Below are 20178 nucleotides of genomic sequence, written 5' to 3'. Positions count from 1 at the left end.
GTATACTCTAATCCCTTATAGTGATGGCACACGACGAGACAAACATTTGGCATGTAATGTAATGCTGTTTGAATACAAGAAGGGAAACAACACCTTTGTAGCCACAAAGAATATCAAAGAAGTTTATGGAAATGTTTTGAATGTTCATAAGTGACAATGATGGTTCAGCAAATTTCATTCAGGTGACTTTAGCCTTAAAAACTGTGATGGCAGGGGCCAACATGTTGGAATTGATACTGATGCTCTGAAGATGCTTGTTGAGCTTAAACAAAGGCAACACACTCGTGAAATGGCCCTGAAATTGCATGTCTTTCATGAAACAATACATAAACATTTAAAGAATATGTTAAAACTCCACAAAGAAGGTGTTTGGGTGCTTCACAAACTCTCCAATGATCATCATTTCCAACGTGTAAACGTTACTTTGTCTCTTCTGGCGTGTAATGCGTGTGAACCATTTTTGGACAGAATTGTCACCTGTGATGATTCTATATGCGAATATTATACGCCAAAAACAGTGGCTCAGTCCTAGACAAAAACCATTTCCAACCCCAAAACCTGGATTCCATCTGCAGAAAGTGATGCTTTGCATTTGGTGGGACGTCAAAGGAGTAATTCATTTCGACCTTCTCAATCCACAGTGACCTGTGATGCAACGATCTATAGTCAGCTGCTGGAACGTTTAAATCAAGCCCTTCATCAGAAATGCTCTTCAATCGGAAAGGTGTTCTCCATGACAATACACATCCACATGTGGCACATTTGACAAACACAAGATTATGGAGTTGGGTTGGGAAGTTCTTCCCCACCCACCATCAGATTACCATCTTTTTCGTTTGCTGCAACATCATCTTAATTGGAAAGCATATGTGAATGTGGAAAGTGATAAAGAGGACATTGACATGTTTTTTTGCTTCAAAGCCAAGTAATTTCTTTATTCGGGGCATTAACAACGTGATTGTAAGATGCAAAAGAGTCATCCATAAGAATGAAGATTATTTCATTTAATAAATGTTTTGTTTTGATGTATAAGTTCTTTGGGTATTTTCATCTAAAAAAAGCGACATTAATTTCTTGACAACTTTATATATATATACCCTTTGTAAAATTATTTGTATTTCTATTAACTGAGCTCTAGGTGCATGAATTTGATGTACCAGGTAAATTGAAAAATATACTGAATCAACTTGCATGAAACATGGAACAAACTTTTTAAAATAATAACAGATGTTTGTGTAAAGTAAAAACACATGATTTGATAATTAGGTATATAGTTTTCAGCTTCTGAAATTTATAAGAGTTCATTGTAAAATACTTTTTATATGAAAAACAACACAAATAATTCCTTGTACTTAGATGTCCTATTTTTTTATGTTATTAGCCTAAAATTGGTTTAAGAATGGTCTAGTAATAAGCCTGTCCAGACTGAATCCCAAGGATTCAGATATAAGTAGCCCAAATAAGCAGTGTATGTTCTTAACTAGTTATCTATGAAATCCTGAAAGAAAAGCCTAAGACAAATACAAAAGAAGTATGTAAAACACTAATTTCTTTTGGTATTGGTTAGAAAATTCTGTTTTCTAACCAATACCAAAAGAAATTAGTTTTAATTCTGTTATATAAAATTCTGTTTTATATAATAAATCAGTTTAAACTTGTTTTATATTCATTACCATGTTTATTTGGATTTGATTTGTTGTTTTTTTGCCACAGAAGCAGTTACATAATATGACGAAAAATACATGAATTCTGCCTAGCTTGTAGCTCTAAGTATTAGTATCTGAATTCTTGTTGTAGAAAAAATATTTCTGTAGCTTTCAAGTGGAAGTGATATAACACAGGTCCAATTTTAGCAACAAAAAACTTAACCAGAAATTATAAAATAGTTCATAGTTGGGAACTATTTTTAAAAATACCATGTTCAACCTTCAAGTGTGGCTTTATTAGCCTTTTTCTTCTGAATTTGTGAGGGTAAAAAAAGGATATCTTAAGGATTATTGGCAAGTCTTGAAGATCAGAATCTCACATTCTTGGTGGTTTTTTAGCTGGAGGGCTTATATGTTTTGAAACCTGAGATATGTGCTCATTTGTCAAGACTGTATGAAGAATGTACATGAGAGTGAACCCAGGGACCTAATAACTGAGCTTTTACTGCCTCTAGAAGCATTAAAAAGGCATTATGTTGTTTGCAATTCCACATATTTTATTGATAGACACCAATATGAACCACAGCTGCCATAAGAAAAAAAACACGTAGTTCAGAAACCCACAGCCTACAGATACTACAAAAATTAAGTTCAGTTATTTTTTATCAATTTATAAAATTAATTTGATAACTATTATGCAGTGTTTTAATGTAATTTCTAAACTATTTTCTGGCACAGAAGTATTTAAGTAGGGAAAAAGTTAAAAATAAATATCATGAGTCTCAACATGTAAATCATCAAGTGCAAATTTATGTAATGGCATTTGAATAAAATCTAATAACAAAGTATACAATTTTTTTAAAACTCAAACTATTCACTTTCTGTTGTGTTTAATGTAATCTTGAAATACTTATAAAATGTTATGTAAAAACAATAAAGTCTAAAAATAATACAGACTTGGTTTTAAGACTCAAATTATGTAATTGTGATTTTCTTGATTTACTAGATCTTGGAAAGGACACTCGTTGAGGAATTGGAATGTTTGGGTTTTATGATTTAAAACAAGTCTATAAAGTGTGAATTCTTTCATTTCAATAACATAAAATTTTCTACTCCAGTTGGAAACCTCCCCATTACATTTTAGCCCTGTCAGAAGATTGTCATGAAAGGGTACGAAGGAAAAACAGGATTCTTGTTGAAGGAGAGAATCCACCTCCACCAATAAAAACATTTAAGGTAAATAATCATCATTGATGTAAAAATAAATTTCTATTTAAAATAAAGTAGTAGAGTTCATGTTAGGTTGAATATTGTGTTTTTTATGTTTTTCAGTTGCTAATTTTTCATGCCTAAAATAGAATTATTTAAAATTACCTGTGTAAATTCTTTAAAACAAACCATGCACAAAAACAAAAGCTTTTAATGATCCACGAGAATTACATAAAATATACTTTTCATTGTTTTGTTTATCTTTTTTTTTTCACATTAATAGAACTTATACAAAAAAATATAGGATATGCCAGTATTTCAAGCAGTTACGGAAAAAGGGTATAAATAGCAAATACCACAGGAATTTCACCCCTTTATTGTGTGAAAATGAATTGCTGCAGAGTATAGTCATGTCTAGATACTTTGCACTGTGATTATCATTCAACCACTCAAAAAGTGCCACCACTATAAAGCCTTTACAAGTAAATGCAATCATACTTTGCTAAGTAATAGTTTCAAAATGGTCACTCATACCTCTGAAACACTGTTTGCCTTTTCATGTTTAGTAGAACTTGCTTTATCAATATTGTATGACTTAATGTTCTGAATGTTCTTGATACAGTGAAACTCTTGCATTATTCCTACCCATGGTTCTGCACTTTCCCACCTTACACGTGACTTTCTTGTGCATGTGTCAGGGGACTTCTAAGCCCTACCTTCCATCCCAAAACCAGATTTTCTTGTTAACATTCATATTGTTCACATTCTTAATTCTATTTAACATGAATATTTTATTATTGGCCCTGATGGTAACACTTCTGCTAATTTGAAAATTTCTGCTGCTTCTATTCAGGATTTTATTTTCATATTTAGTTATGGGTGTACAATGGGATTCTGTGGCTGCTTCGTTATGATTGATCAATATATTTGGGTCATGTATGCAGTGTCACATGTGTTTACCTCAGTGGAATTTCCATTCAGGTTAACACTATGTCACAGAACATCAGCCTTACGTAATTGTTGATGAACAAGCCCAGTATTTTGCTTTGGCCTTCCCTGCCTTTTGTATCTAAAGAACAGAACTTATCAACTAACCCTTTTTGTGACATTACTTCTGCTGATTTGATTCATCTTATTACTCGGGTATTTGCTAATTTAGATATTGAGTCAATGGGCTAGTCTTATATTATTTGATTTTGTTTCAGAATCTTTCATTTTACTACCTTACCTTGAGATTAGAGTTATTGCTGTTCATTACGCTACAGGTAATTTTGCCAGGTCTTATTTTGTGCTGGCTTCTTCAGCCCAGCTTATATCTGTAGGCTGTTTTTGATCTGCTGAGAAGTGTTAATCAAACCAAAATTAGTAAAACTGAAGGGTGTGCTTTTTACAGCTAAAGATATCTTTTTTTTTATGAAATATAATACAAATAATTCCTTTTACTTAGATGTCGTATTTTTTATGTTATTAGCCTAAAATCGGTCCAAGAATGGCCTAGTAATAAGCCTGTCCAGACTGAATTCAAGGATTCAGATATAAGTAGTCCAAATGGGCAATGTATGTTCTTAACTAGCTATCTGTGAAATCCTGAAACAAAAGTTTTTGTGATTTAAAAAAAAATCTTTACAGCTAAAGTTAACTTTGAATTATTCAACAATAATAAATGACAGTTTGTTCAATGGTGGATAAAAAAGAATGGTATCGTAGTCAATGAACAGTATCTTCAGTGATGCATGATATTGGATCATTAGAAATTTGGGGCTGCATCTCAGCCAGTGGTGTTGGTGATCTACTCCAAACTGATGTTATCCTAACTATTGACAAGTACATGAAGATACTTATCCATCATGTAGTTCCTTCTGGAACAAGATGTCTGTTGCTTCCTTAATTATTTCCATGACTGTAAAGTACTAAAAATGAGATTATTATTCAACTTAGTCATTGGTATAACCAAACTTTTTTCCAGTATGACATGAGAAGAAAAGAAAATTTTACATCGTAACATGCACAGGGCTTCCACACATTCTTGAAATAGGAGATAATTGGGAATTTACTTAACCCTCTCCCTACAGGCTTAGCCGATTCAACCAATTTTGTGACCCCAAAATGACCATCATAGTTTCCATACAATAATTTTTAATATGTTTTGTGTACATTCATGAAATTTTGTAAGATTTCAGTAAACATTACAAGTCTTTTGTACACAAAAAAGTCAGATTTTTTAATTAACCCTTTCATTTTAGGCAGGTTAAAGAGTGCATGTCATGACCTTTTAGATTTAGCTTTAAAATTTTACTAAATACCTTTACTATTACTTATGTCAATGGAATTGACATTAAAACATAGTTTATAATTCAAATCTTAACATTATATATGTTTTAATTTCTAAATATTGATTTTAGTGTATCACAAAGCACCTCCTATTGTGTTATAGCTCCATTTATAATTTACTACACCTACCATATGATGTGGACAGTGACTAACGAATTAGTAACTCAAATTGGAGATATTGACAAGCTATAATGAAATATGAACCTCTTACCTCTTTGACTTGCTGAGATGTCAATATATTTAGCCAGATAGTATGTCTTCTCCCACTACTGCATTCTTTAAAACCTGTTATCTAGTCCCACTGATTTATTTTGACTGAGTGTTTATAACTAGAAAGAGCAGTTTCCTTTGTACGTAAATCTGACAGTCATTTTTAAATAGCTTGAAGGAGAAAGTCATAATTTTGCTAAAACTGTCAAAGTGTGATGACTAAGCTGTTGCTCTGAATAAAAAAATATATTTTTTCCAACTTATATATAGCTTGTTTAGAAATTCAGATAAATTACAGGGATTTTGTGTGCACTAGTATAGTAAGTTGATAATTTTTTTGTTTTCTAATATGTATATTTGAAGCATACAAAAATTAATATCTATTCATCCTCCACTTGGAAGAATAAGCAAAATCTTGTAACACTGAAAGTACTCAAAGCCCCCCAGTGGCACAGCAGTATGTCTTAGGACTTATAATGCTAAAAACAGGGTTTCGATACCCATGGTGGGCAGAGCAGAGTTAGCCCAATGTGTAGCTTTGTGTTTAATTATAAACAAACAAAGTACTCAAAATTTTTGTTTTTTGAAATATATTTTATTCTTCTATGTTTTAATAAAAATAACTAAAATTTAAGCATTTGTGAATTAACAACAACATTTATATATGTAATGTATGGTGGCCAAATTTCATTATATTTTGCAAAGTACTGAAATACTGGTATTATAGTTAGAGCTTTGTATTTTGTTGGCCTATATAGTTATGCCTACTGAATTTGTGTTGTTGTTCTAATTGTCTAAACTGAGGTAAAATAAAATCAAATTATGCAACATTAGAAACTTGACAACTTTAAAAAAAATGCTTATTCATAAAATCCTAGAAAGGTACAATATTTTATAAATTTCTGCAGAATAATGTTGTGTACAAATGGTTATACATCTCTAAAATGAATATTGCACATACAAATGTTGAAACATCACAAAAGTAACAACCAGAATGAAAGGATCAAGAATGGAAAGAACATTAAAAAACACATACATAAAGTTGTACACAGAAAAAAACTATCAATGAATGTAAATTTATATAGGTATTTTATTACGTACGTTTTAGAAAACTGCAAAAGTAAACTTCATATACAAAATTGTAAACTAATTTTGACACATGAAATGGATCATCACTATTGTACATACAAGTGTATGAATAATAAAAGAAAACTTTACAAAATAATTTTAGTCAAAAAACAATTTAAAAAGAAAACACTGCTGTACATTCTAATATAAACATTTAAATCTTTAGAGAAAAATCTAATTGTAAACAAAGAAAAAGAGCAGAAAGTTTTACATAAACAATACTTTGGTAAAAGCTTTAACTTCTTTGAAGAGTAACACTAATATGAATGTTGTTTGCTAAACCTCTAGCTGGCATTTGTTTCTCTTTGCCTGTATAGATTTTAAACTTCAGGCAATATCTACTCACAGCTTCTGCCAGAACCCACAACTTGATACCTCATTTGATATGTTTCTTTGGAAGATACTGGAGGAAACCAATTTACATTTCATGCCCAACATTTGTTTGTCTATAGTTAGTAGGAGAGTAGTGGGAAAACAAATGACTTTAGTAGACAGTCTATGATAGGTCTAACCTTGAAAAGTTTATCATAGTTAGAGTCAGTTCAAGGAAGAGCATTAGTATTGTTATTGAAATGTAAGTAAGCGTGGATAGATAAAAACTTGACCCTAAAGCAGATGTTAAAAAACCAAGGATTATGAAGAGGAAGATATGTAAACCAATAGTCAGAAAGAGAAGGATGAGGCTTAAGTCCCAAAACTACAGTCAAACCTAAGTATGCTAAAATTTCTTTAAGAATAACCTCATTCCATTTTACTCTTCTGTTTTTTTAGGTCTACCTTCTTACTGTGCCTGTCTATGGTTTGAATACTGACTTGTTTCACTCACAATTATATTTAAGATTTCGAAAGTGAATAAAAGTCTCAAGAAGTTAGTAATTTTATTTAAAGAGGTGACCTCTCTGAACACAGTTTCACCTCTGTTGAATGGAGGTATGTTGAGTTGCTCCTCCTTAGTGTAGTAGTACCATTGATATAAAAAGTAGGGTTAAGTTTCATTGACAATTGACAGCATAAATAAAGATCCAGGTAAGTATTATATTTCTTTTGATATTCATGTATATTCTTTACTTATAATTATAAAAGTAACAAAAATTTAGAAATTAGAAATTTATTACATAAGATAAGGTTAGATTAAGTAAGATAAAGAAAAATAATAATAATAAACATTCCTCACGAGGTATGCTCATGAGCAGCTCATGTGTTATGTAATTTGATATGCTGATGTGAGCTGCATGTTTGCCGAGTGGTTTATAATGTGTGGCAGGATTATTACTCGAACATGGCTCAAAGGGCAATAAAACAATAACATTTAAGTAGAAACAGATGTATACTGTTAAGAGCTTTAAGCTATTTAGGAAATAAAACTGTAGTTCTTGTTACAATTTGCAGTCATTCTAGGAAGAAAAAAAAGGGTAATTTATTTCCTATTTTTTATGGTGGTTACAAAATCGGTCAAATTGTAGAGAAAATAACAGATAACATATAAAGTTTTACTGAGAAAAAACATTTGATGTTTAAGAGATTTTTGAGATTACATAAATGAGATTTCAAAATTTTTAGATGAAAAAATGTTTTTTTATCTTAACATGAAAATCACTTTGCACTCGGAGCAGTCAACACTTTGACTCCAAATATTCACAGAGAAAATTTTAGTGAAAATACTTAATTAGAATATCAGATTTTTTTGTCTACAGAAAACTTAATGCTTACAAATAGCTTGTGAAATTTTGTGTAAGATACACAGAACATATGAGAAGTTATAGGATTGGAAACTATAAAGGTCAACTTAGGTTCACAAACTCAGCCAATTTAACCCAGCCCATAGTGAGAGTGTTAAGTATTTTTACTAAAACTTTCTCCTTGAGTATATGAAGTCAAAATGGTGGCAGTTTGTGAAAGATGGGACGTGATAGGTGGGCATGACAAGCGAATCCGATTTGCTAGTTTATGGGTCCATAGACAAATAAGATAGAAGTCTATTTGTTATAATGAGTAATTTTCATTAAATTCTATACTTCTCGAAGGGATGGTAAATAAGTTATAGAAGAAGGAAGACCCAGTAAAGAAATGTCAGAATTTTCATACTTGGGGAGATTGAGGATTTTTTAAGATATTTCCCTATAAAATTAAGAACTTAAAACTTATATAATATTAAAATTTGATGTATTATCTACTCTTTGATGCCAAGTTTATTTGTGTAGATGATAATATAAAGTAGTTTAATTAAATTTGAAATGTAACTGTTTAAAAAGTTGTGACATACACTTTGACCTGCCTGTTGAGAGAGTGTTAACAATTTACTAAACAAGAAATATTTGAACTTGTTGGAAACATTTGAAAATCTGCATAGGATTTGAGGAAATAAATTTTCTTAGGCTAAAAATCTGCAGTGTTGTGTTCCATTTCTTACTGAGGGCATTTGTACTCATTGGTCATTTAGGCATCATTTAACTTGTAAGTTGTAGCATTGTGTATCATTGGCAAGTTGCATGATGTATGCTGTCAACCTATGGACAGCTTGATCCAATCAAAGAGTGTTATACAACAGGTCTACACCATAATTAGATCTTGGTAAATTTGTTCATGTGTTGATGACTTGCCACCCAGACCGATGATGTGTTGACTTTCCCACAAGTATTTTTGAGGTATATCTCCAAATTAATGTCATAATATAACAGTTAGTATATTAGGGCATTGATGGCTGTAGTGTTAATTGTACTTAGCAGTCATACTTTGATAATTTGACCTCGATGTTATGGTACACACATTGTCACTGTGTCTCAATACTGCTTGTGAAACTTAAATTATTGTCTAACATAGGGATAATGTAAATGAGTGCCAGCAAATAAATATGCCCCAAACAAAGTTATTGCAAATTTGCTTTACATGTCATTCATACTTCTTGTTTAACCCTGTGATTACAAGTTCCCTAACTGTGCATTTCATGAGGTTTTATTAAACCCTATCGGCATGGATATCCTATACTGTGCATAACACAAGGGTTTAGTGTCTTACATTCAAAATTTTATTAAACTATTTTTTGTTTGTGTTATACCAATTAGAATAGCATAAAATCTTAACTACTAATCCGTATGTTAATAGTATACAAGTTTTAAGTTCTTAATTCTACAAAGCAATATTTAAAAAATCCTGTCAGTTGAGTTGACCAATACTGTTTTGAGATAGCATAGAGAAAATAACAGATAAACTATAAAATTTTACTGAAAAAAAAACGTTTGAAATCATTTAGGAGGTTTTAGGGATTACACAAAGGAAATTTCAGATTTTTGAGATGAGGGAAAAGTATTTTTAATTTTAATATGAAAATTACTTTGCACGCGGACTACTCAAAACAAATGCACAATATATTCATGGACAAATCTTTATTTTAGTTTATTAAAAATACTTCACTAAAAAATATGATTTTTTGTATGTGAAAGACATACAAACTGAAAGACTACCAAATTTTGTGAAGATGTACACACTATATTGAAAGTTAGAAGTATTAAATCTATAAAGACTTTAAACAAATACAAAGAGGTCACGTGGTTGGTCAAATTGAGAGAGTTGTTGTATTCAAAATTTAATTTTGCAACTTTACAATCAATGTATTTAAATGAAATCAGCATTATAATGTATAATTCAATGTTTTATATTATATAAGTGTTAATTCCTTTATTTCAAAAAACTTTAAATAATATAACTTTGGTTTTGTTGTTCCGAGATGTACAAGCACTAACAATTTTTAGCTTTCGGTTTATGTAACTCAAGTAGTCCTTCTTGTACACTAGAGGTAAATCTTTAGACAGAAATTATGCTTATTGCTCTGTTTAGAATTCCTTATAAATAGTTGAAGTTGCTCTTTCTATTGATGACCCTTGATGTCCTAGCACTTAGCTTTGTTTATCACCTAGAAATATGCTAGTAAGATAGTTATATTTAGGTTTTAGTTTTATATTTGAGTTAACTATGTGTTACTTATTTTTTTAAATGCATAGTAGAAAGGTATAATAATTCTTTAAATATAACCAAAACTTTGCCTCTGTTCATGAGTCTTAGTGCAGTATGCGAGTACAACAAGATTCTGCTGAAAATTAAAGTATCTGCTGATGATGATATCTTGATATTTCCTAAGAACACTCGTTGATGTGTATTGGGGTAAATAATATTCCTAAAGGACAGGAAAGGAAAATAAAACATTAAAAATAAATTATATGTGAAAATGTAAAGACTTGCAATTAAGAATATAACCAAAAGAAGATCTTTTAAGATTATGTGACAAAAAAAGTAAAATTTTTTCTATTTCTTAATTTGAAATATTTCATTGTTCTATACATTGAGGATAATATTCAGAGTCTGAGTGCAAACTTGTGTTTGAATTTGCAAGAAAATACATAGCTAGACAGTTGAAATACATATTTTGGCAAATCCTTTGGTCATAAAAAGTTTGAAAATGTTAAATGTTTATGTTTTTCCCCTCCCTTTAGATAAATGTCCATTGATGAGCATGTGTTATGAACAGCACTTGACAATACCTTGCTAGAATTCCTATCAAAACGTGGGAGGGTTAGAAAACTGTTGGTTGGAATATTTTTATAATTCTTGAAATTAATGAAAATATTCTAGAAACATTCAGGAATTATTCTTGGAATTGTTCTGCTGAATGTGTGGGAACCCTATTTCCAAGTACATCAATACTCTTTAGAAAATCATAGTTATTTTGTTTGCTGTATTAGGTAACATTTGAGACATTTTACATAATTTGACTACACTGAAGGATCTTGAATTATCATGGATATGTAAAGTTTAATAATTAGTTAACTATGTGCAAGTCACTTTAGGAAACTAACTTTTAAAAAAAGGACTACTTTATGTTAATATTTTTTTGTTGAGGAGTTAGTTTCCTTGAAAGCAAATTAAATCTGAACATTCTTTTAGCTTTACTTTAATGTATAATACTCTTGTGCATAGTAAATACCAGAACAATTTTTACTTGTTATTGTACAGTCGTGCTAAAAAAAAAATATGTTGTGATGGATTTTTAAAGGAAATGAAATTTCCTCGACCAATACTGAATGGATTGAAAAGGAAAGGGATTAACAAGCCAACTCCTATTCAGATGCAGGGGTTACCATCAGTGTGAGTATAACTGTAGCACTTAAAATTTTAATTTCCAGAACATGCCATTTGAGGAAACATCAGCATTTTTAACAGTACATAAACAGTCACAATTCAATTAGAATATGTATAATAGAAATAGTATATTATTGCAATTTTTTTTTTCCAGAAAAAATGTGGTAAATGCATTATTATTATTATAACTTAATAGAATAACCACCTGATGTTTTCACAAGTATTTCTGAATCAGTTGTTTATAGATAATGAATTGTATATCTTGTATCATTTAGAATCATTTCCTTGATGTTGTCTGCCGCTGGTTTATATATTCAGCTTAATTGTGAATTTATAAATAAAGAAGAAAAGTTTAATTGCTTTTGTGAATTGTAATGAGTCGTAAACAACTATTGTTTTATTAAGTAGGTACAAATGTAAACGAATACAAATCTGCAGGTTTCAAAAATGTAGTTGCAGATTTATTAATATAATTTACTTAATATCTTAACAGTGTTTGAAATTTTGAAATATATTTTTTCTCTTAGTGAAAGACATTTTTTAACCTTGCTTACATTCATACTGGGACAAGTGTTTAGTGTTATAGGAGGAATCAAGTGCTTCTATATAAATGCCTGTTGTGAACTTCCTGTGTATCTAATGATACATAGAATTTCTTTGCTGGCATTAGTTAAGAAAAACATTTCTCTGGACTGCAATTCACAGTTTCAGAAAATTTTTTTCCTTTAAATTATAATTGTTTTATTAAAATATGAATCTCTTCAGATATCATATTTTACTCTATCCTTTCCTCTGCAAAGAGAAAATAAATAAGTATGCTATTTGTTGCTTTCATATTTTGTGATTAGGGTACCAAAATCAAGTAGTTTCATTATTTTCTATCTGTTTCAGTCTTTTAGGTCGAGACATGATAGGTATTGCCTTTACTGGTTCTGGAAAGACCCTTGTGTTTGTTCTTCCTATTATTATGTTTTGTTTGGAACAAGAAAAAAAATTACCTTTCATTCAGAATGAAGGCCCGTATGGACTGATTATCTGTCCCTCAGTAAGTAGCTTGTATATGTGGCAAAGTAATATATTCAGTTGTGTTTAAAAACATGTAAATTTATTATCACAGCTGGAAGTCAATATTGTAGGTTTGGTAAACATTATGAAATATCATATTTAAATATTTTTTCTTCACTTTACTCCCAATTCGTGCAACTGAGATTTCCTGCAAAATTTGTGTAAAAATATTATTTTTGAGCTGTTTATTGTCTGTCACGAGTCACTACCCAAGAAGTATTTATTCAGTACCATAACTTTTCAGATAGACTGGACATGCAGCACCCAAAAGTCATTCTGAAAGTGCTGTTTTTACACAGTCTTTGTTCGTAATTTGCAGCAGATTGACTAAGAGGTTTTTGAGGAAAAAAAGAATATTGTGAATATGGTTTTTCATTGGATTTACTAGACTTAGAGTTTTCCCACTTTACAACTTGGGCATTTTATATCTTAATAATGTGTTTTAGTGTAGAGTGTAAATAAATTTTTCTCTTATGAGTCTATTCTAACTGATTAGTTTCGATAATGAATGAAAAACCCTGTAAGCATTGATCTACAGCAAAAAATGAAACAGATATGCTATTTTTATGTACTTCTAGACTAAAATCTATAATAAGTTAACCCTATGACTACTGGTGCCATTTTTAAATTCCTGTCTGCAAATATTACAGTGTTACTGAGTTACATACAAAAGTTAATTACACCACTTTATTATGAATTTATTTTAATGAAATTAGCTTTATCAAGTACATTATAATTCAAAGACTTATATTATTTAAGTTTTTATTCCTTTATTTCAAAAGAAACTGCTAAAACAATAATTAAAAACTTCATGTTTACTCTCACTTGAAGTACAAGTGGCTATAGCAACTGAACTTTAGACTGTATATACAAGAACCGACTATATCTAAAAACATTTATCTTGCTGGCAATAAACTACATGTACATACAGTTCGTTTACCAGTAACTTGATAAACATTCCTCGAATTGCCTTAGGAAAGAAGCCATTGTACAAATTTCTGAGTTTAAGCTATGCCACACCCGCTTGCGAAGTAAAACCTGTTTTGCTAAGTGACAGTTTTAACAATCTCACTATGGGTCAAAGGGCATGTCATCAAGTTATGTTCAAAGTTTTATTGAACTACTATTTTATCAATGTATGTCATTAACTTTGGTATCATATTGAAGATTATAATTCACATTATAGTATCATACATTAATTAATTTCTTAATTTAAAAGTAAATATACAGAAAAAATTCCCAAATATTGATTTTTGTGTGTTACGAGGTATGTTGAATGCAGCTTTGGTTGAAATTAGATGTTTGTGATGTCCAAGTACAAAGTCTATAGTTTCTTACAAATTAAAAACTCAAATTACCGATATTGACAAGCTAGATTATAAAATAAGAACTTCCTATCTTTTCTGTTTGTTGAGATATTATATTTAGCAAATCAAACACAATGGTCTCACACACTTCTCTCAATTTTGGAAATATTTCCTTACATACATGGCTATATAACAAATCAAAAGCTCAGAATTTCCCCCACATGGTTTTATCCAACTTCTGAAGGTGGAAAGTTTCCAAGGTGTTTTTTTGTGTTTCAAATTTGGGAAGGAAGGGGAAGTAGAAATGTTGTTTGAAATATATTTTTTTAGATCCAAGTACAGCTTAGTTACTAAGCCTGATAAATTAATTTCTATGGTATTGATATAGTAATTTATGATTTTTTGTTATTTCAGAATGCATATATAAAACCTAAAAAATTATTTTGTTTTACGTCTTCCACGTGTAAATTTGACAAGGCTTAGCAAATTGTGGCAAGTGGCATACGAGTACAAAGTTTGTAAGTAGAAGAGTTCATTGTTTTCTATATTTCTTTATTTACTGTTCTATGTTTTAAGGAAACTAACTGAAATTTAACAACGTATTTGTAAATACTAATAACATATATATATATTTAATGTATTATAACCAAGATGTGATTCTATTTTACAAACTACTGGTCTGCTAGAACAAAACCAAGACAGGTCACTTTGTAAAGGCCAGCTTTATACTGTTGGATATGATAACATGAGTGCACATGTGCTGCATCATTGCAACTTCTATAATGCTAGTCAGACACGGCTGAAAGCAATAAAATGAAAATAATATATGTATATAGATGTGTAGTTTTATGAGGTCGGTCAAATTGACCTAACCCATACAGAAATACAATAGTGAAAATAACAAATAAAATATAAAGATTTTTCGAAACAAAAACGTTTGATAATTATATGGAGGTTATTAGGAGGCTATAAAATTTTGCATTTGATATTTGACGATTTTGTGATGTCTAAAAGTATTTTTACTTTTAAAATCAAAATTACATGTTGAACAGTAAACATTCGAAAAGAAAAAATGCACTAGCAAATCATTTCTTAAAAAAATCTTAAAACTTAATAAAAAAAGATCTGATATTTTGTGTGTGAAAGCCTTGTAATGTTTACTGATAATCTGCAAAATTTCATGAAGATACGCATACTGTATTAAAAGTTATAGTATGTAAACTATAACAAGCACAAAGCAGTTTAGAGGTCAATTCATGGGCCTGAGCCTGTAGTGAGATAGTTAAGTTGAATGGCATGCTTATAACCAATAGAAAGAGAGATTTTGCTTTTGAAAGTCATTAGTGTAACAGGACATGTGCGAGTCCTAATCTGTTTTCAAATGTGGTGAAATGAGGCTAAGTTCATTCTTGAAAGTGATGTCCGTAGCACTTGGGTATTTTTTCTCACCTTATATGTATGAGTTTGATAGACAGTCAGATTGCATTTAGGATTTACATTTTTATTTTAGTTAATTATGTATTATTTGTGTTTTAAAATTTATATTTGAAAGGTTTAAAGATTTTTGAAATTATTCTATACTTTGAATTGCTAAAACAGCTTTGGCAAACTTACGAGTGCAATAAATATTATGCTGGGGGGGGGGGTAATTGTCTTGCTGAAGTTAATGCTACATTGCCCTTGAGCACTTGTTGATGTGTGTTGAGATAAATAACAGGAGAAGAAAATAAAACGTTAAAAATAAACTATAAGTGAAAAGATAAAGATGTGAAACTATGAATGTGACCCAAAGAAGATATTTGTAGATTATTCAGTGAATAGTTAAAAGGTATGTACATATTTCTATTACTTAATTTTAAATATTTCATTGCACTTTACGTTTATGATAATAGCTAGAATTAGTGATGTTGCAGGGAAAATAGAAAATAAATTATAAACATTTATCTTAAAACACTTTTGATATTCATTTAGGAGGTTCTAAAGATTATGAAAGTGAAATGTGAAACTTTAAGATAAGAATTAGTATTTTTATACTTAACATGAAAATCACATTCTGGTGAACTATTACTACATTAAAAAACAGATTTTTATTTAAAAAGTAGAAACAATCAAAATTAATTGTATTTTTTGGAAACAACATATGATTAGTTCTTATCAAATTTCAAACAATTTCACCAAGTAGTTTTCTTTTTGTAACGAAATATGACAAGAATGACATTATCTTCAGTCTGAGATCATAGCCGGAAGCCATAGGGTTAATTCATAGTATTGTTTGAGAAATGTGTTAAATTCAGCTTTTATATAAAACATTGTTTATGTTAGTACATCAAAAATTTTATGATGAAGTTCTAAAGTGTCATGGATTTAGAAAATTTAGATGTAAAATGCTTAATTTATGAATGTTACTGCAATAGTTCAGGAAGCAACATTGAGTATGGCTTAAAATTTATGGACTTTTTGTAAAGATAGAGAAATTTATAATTATTAAAATTCTGTTCTATGGTTACATATTTCCAGTGGTCTTTTCAATTCCTAGCTGGTACTGTTCATGCTTATTTTCTCACCAAATGAAGCTTCCTTATGCATCTAACCTATATAAAAGCCATTGTGTGTCAGGTCATGCTTAATTTCTTGAAATAAGAGGAGTCATAAAAGTCAAAATGCATTTATCTAGTTCAATTACTGTTTGCCAATTACAATTTTAGTGATGGGAGTGCAAGGGGCCATGAGGGATGTGTTCAGTGAAACCTTATAAGTGTAGTGAGTGCTGGTATAATAAGTCTAAAGTCAAGACATAGTGTGGGATCACCTAACCTGGAGCCAAGTACATAAAATTTATCATGAAAGTAAAAATATCAATTTTATACTTTCAATACATAGACTAACAACATTGTTTGGTTATACTTTTGTATAAAAACCATTGTTGGAACATAATGTTACTACACACAATTTAATCTTTTATTATAAACTTATTTCAACAAATACCTTGATGGTTTTTCTCTGAGATGAAAGTCATTGTATTTTACTTTAAAGTAGCAACATTCCTAATATTAAGAATTGTTGGAAAAGCCACCAAAAGATGAAGAGCAGATGGATTTATACATAATATACATAGATGGGATAATTAATTCTGTCAATATTTACTTTTTGATAGAAAAAATACTAATATTTGTGCATCATTTTGTATCTGTCCAAATTCTACAATGCATCAGTGAAGTAAATAATTTTTCTATTTTCCCAGAGAGAACTTGCTAAACAGACCTTTGAGATTATCAGTTACTACTGTCAGTGCTTGGAGAATGATGGGATGCCTCGACTACGTATATGTCTTTGTATTGGTGGAACCTCTGTTCGGGATCAGCTAGAAGTTGTTAGAAGGTGCTTATTTCTAATGTACAATTTACTTAAGAAGCAGTAGAATTCATTTTAATAGTTCAGTGTTGTAATTGGTTTCAATTCAGTTAGGTAACAATTTCAGTTTGTTTTTTCATGCCTTAATACACTTTCCATATGCTATATATATATAAAGGAATTATTAACATACATTTTGTACCTATTTTATTATAAAAATTCTTGTTTCATATGCTATATTCATTTGAAAGGTACGGGTAATGTTAATAATATGTAATACATTTTATTTACTATTACTGTGGAATCTAGTAACATAATGTTGGTTTTGTTGTAATACAGTTAGAAAAATGATTATATTTTCTTCACATTTTTGTTAATTCCACATGTTATTGTGTTATCCTTTTTACAAAATTTATACAAAAATTACTGATCCTTTGTTGTAGAATTATGAAGATATTGAACATATGAGTAAGTAACTAATAAACAGTACCAGTTTTATGAGTTTTCATCAGAAGTACAGAAGTGTTTAATATGTATATGTTTTGAGGTTGTCCAGAATATTTTGCAGTATATAAAATTATATTCTTAATTTGCTAGTTCACTGGACCAGTATCTTGCTAGTTGTACAGGTTTTGTATCTAAACTTGCTGATTTGCTTGATTCATCTGGGGACAAAATAGTTTGATGGATTTGATTAGCAAAAACTGCTATTCAATATTGAATTTGATTAGCAATTACCAAATTTTGCTTAGCATCTTCTTTAACTTCATCATTTTAACACACTATGGCAACTAAATCCAGCACTAAAAGTCGTAATGCTTTGTAAAGACATCCCTAATGAAAAAGAGGTAAGTGGTATGTTTTTATTCTAATACCACTTTTATTCAGCTTCAAACCCTAATATTTAATTGTACCATTCATGGCATTTCATGAACAAAATATTTCCTAGTACATAAGGTGAAACATTAAATCTGCAAGAAATACCAAACACCTCAGCTGCCACAAAATAATGCAACAATGGATTAACCAGAGAAAGAAGTGACTTGAAAATATTGCAACTGAACTAGGTTGCCATAAATCGTTTTTCAAACTAATATAGTTTATTTCTCTCTTTTTTTTTTGTGAGACCTCATCACTTTCTTCACAATGTGGTCTCTGTGACTTTTTAAAGGAGAAAATGTCTAGTGACTTTTCAGCTGTAATTACACCTTTCTCCACAGACATCCTTCACTGTGCATGACACAAGGTTTTGTTGTCTTACATTCAAAATTTTATTAAACTACTTTTTATTTCTATTATGCCAATTAGTATAGCATAAAATCATTGCTAATAATCCATATTTTAATAGTATGTAAGTTTTAAGTTATTAATTTAATAAGGCAATATTAACAAAAGATCTTGAATTTCCCCTAGTGTGAGAAATGTGATATTTTTTCTCTAGGCATCTGATATTCTCTAATTTATTTACCACCCCTCCAAGAAGTATGAAATTTAATATAAATTACTTAATATAACATTGTCATCAATCAGATAAAGCATAATTTTTATAGCCTTCAATTTTGTTTGGTTACAGAGCCATCAAATAGAAAATCAGACCCCTCTTGCCACACCAACCTGTCACATCCTCTCTTTCAGGATTTGTCATAAGTTTTTTCTTATGTTTAATGGTATATTATTTTGAATCATTAGAAAGCTTATGTTTTCTTCTGTCAAATGACATATTACATTAAATTGTTTCCTTTTGGTACAAGTTTTGTTCCCACGAGAAACACATTGACTAGCTTGGATGCATTTGTAAAGGCTCTTGTCACATAGTTAGAAAGCCAGAAAAATTGTGATAGTTATATGATATCTGCTTTTTGCCTGTTCTTTGTGCATTATTTAATTAAATAAAAATGATTTAGTGCATTACTACTTTAATAAAAAAAAAGTAGGTTAAGTGTTGTCGACAGCCAAAAAAACAAACAAAAAGTCCAGGTAAGTACTTATATTTCTTGTTTTTTTCCCGTGTATTTTTATTTATATTTGTAAGAGTAACTAAACTGTAAAAATAAGAAACTTGTTAGGGTAGATTAGGTCAAACAAATAATTATAATATAATAACAAATTTTCATGAGCCATTCACTTGAGCAGCTCAGAATAGCTTGTGGGTAATGTAATTGATAGCATAATGTAAACTGCATGTTTCCCAATTTACAACTTATAATAGTGTGAATAATAATAGTAGTTGGAAACAAAAGCAAATAAAAAAATAAAATTTAATTATAAAAGGAGCATTTAGATTTATTTATTTATTTATTTTTGTGGTTATGAGGTCGGTCAAATTGACCAACCGTGTATAGAGTTAGCGTACAGAAAATAGCAGATAAAATGTAAAGTTTTACTAAGAAAAACATACTCATTCAAAGTCTATAAATTTGATACTACTAAATGTTAACCCTTTCGAGTCGGGTCACGGATGAAAGGCCATGTCATCTCGTTTGTTGACTCGCATTAAAAATTTTATTGAACTACTATTTCATGAATTTATGTCAGTAACTTTGGTATCAAACTGTAGATTATAATTCAAATTTTAGTACTATATATTACTAAATTTATTAATTTAAAAGCAAATGTTAAAAAACAGATAAACTTCGATTTTTATGTGTCATTATGGTATGATGAATGCAGCACTGGTTCAGATTAGATGTTTATGATGAGAAAATAATAAGTCTGTAGTTTCGTATGAATTAGGAACTCAAATTACTGATATCGACAAGCTAGAATATAAAATAAGAGCCTCTTATCTTTTCAATTTG

General features: G+C 29.9%; 1 protein-coding gene across 1 annotated transcript in view; it reads left to right on the top strand.

Annotated features, from left to right (window-relative positions):
* The window catches only part of LOC106470618 (probable ATP-dependent RNA helicase DDX41), a 77597-nt gene that overhangs the window by 26989 nt on the left and 30430 nt on the right, over nt 1-20178 (top strand). The window contains exons 6-9 of the mRNA XM_013931181.2: nt 2765-2882; nt 11572-11663; nt 12549-12702; nt 17271-17407. Coding sequence (XP_013786635.1) covers nt 2765-2882; nt 11572-11663; nt 12549-12702; nt 17271-17407 — 501 coding nt within the window. The remainder of the gene's footprint in view (nt 1-2764; nt 2883-11571; nt 11664-12548; nt 12703-17270; nt 17408-20178) is intronic.

This window comes from Limulus polyphemus, unplaced genomic scaffold, assembly GCF_000517525.1.
Source record: "Limulus polyphemus unplaced genomic scaffold, Limulus_polyphemus-2.1.2 Scaffold4118, whole genome shotgun sequence".
Taxonomy (NCBI): domain Eukaryota; kingdom Metazoa; phylum Arthropoda; class Merostomata; order Xiphosura; family Limulidae; genus Limulus; species Limulus polyphemus.
The sequence above is the reverse complement of the archived record's forward strand: the minus strand, read 5'-3'. Positions and strand labels throughout refer to the sequence as shown.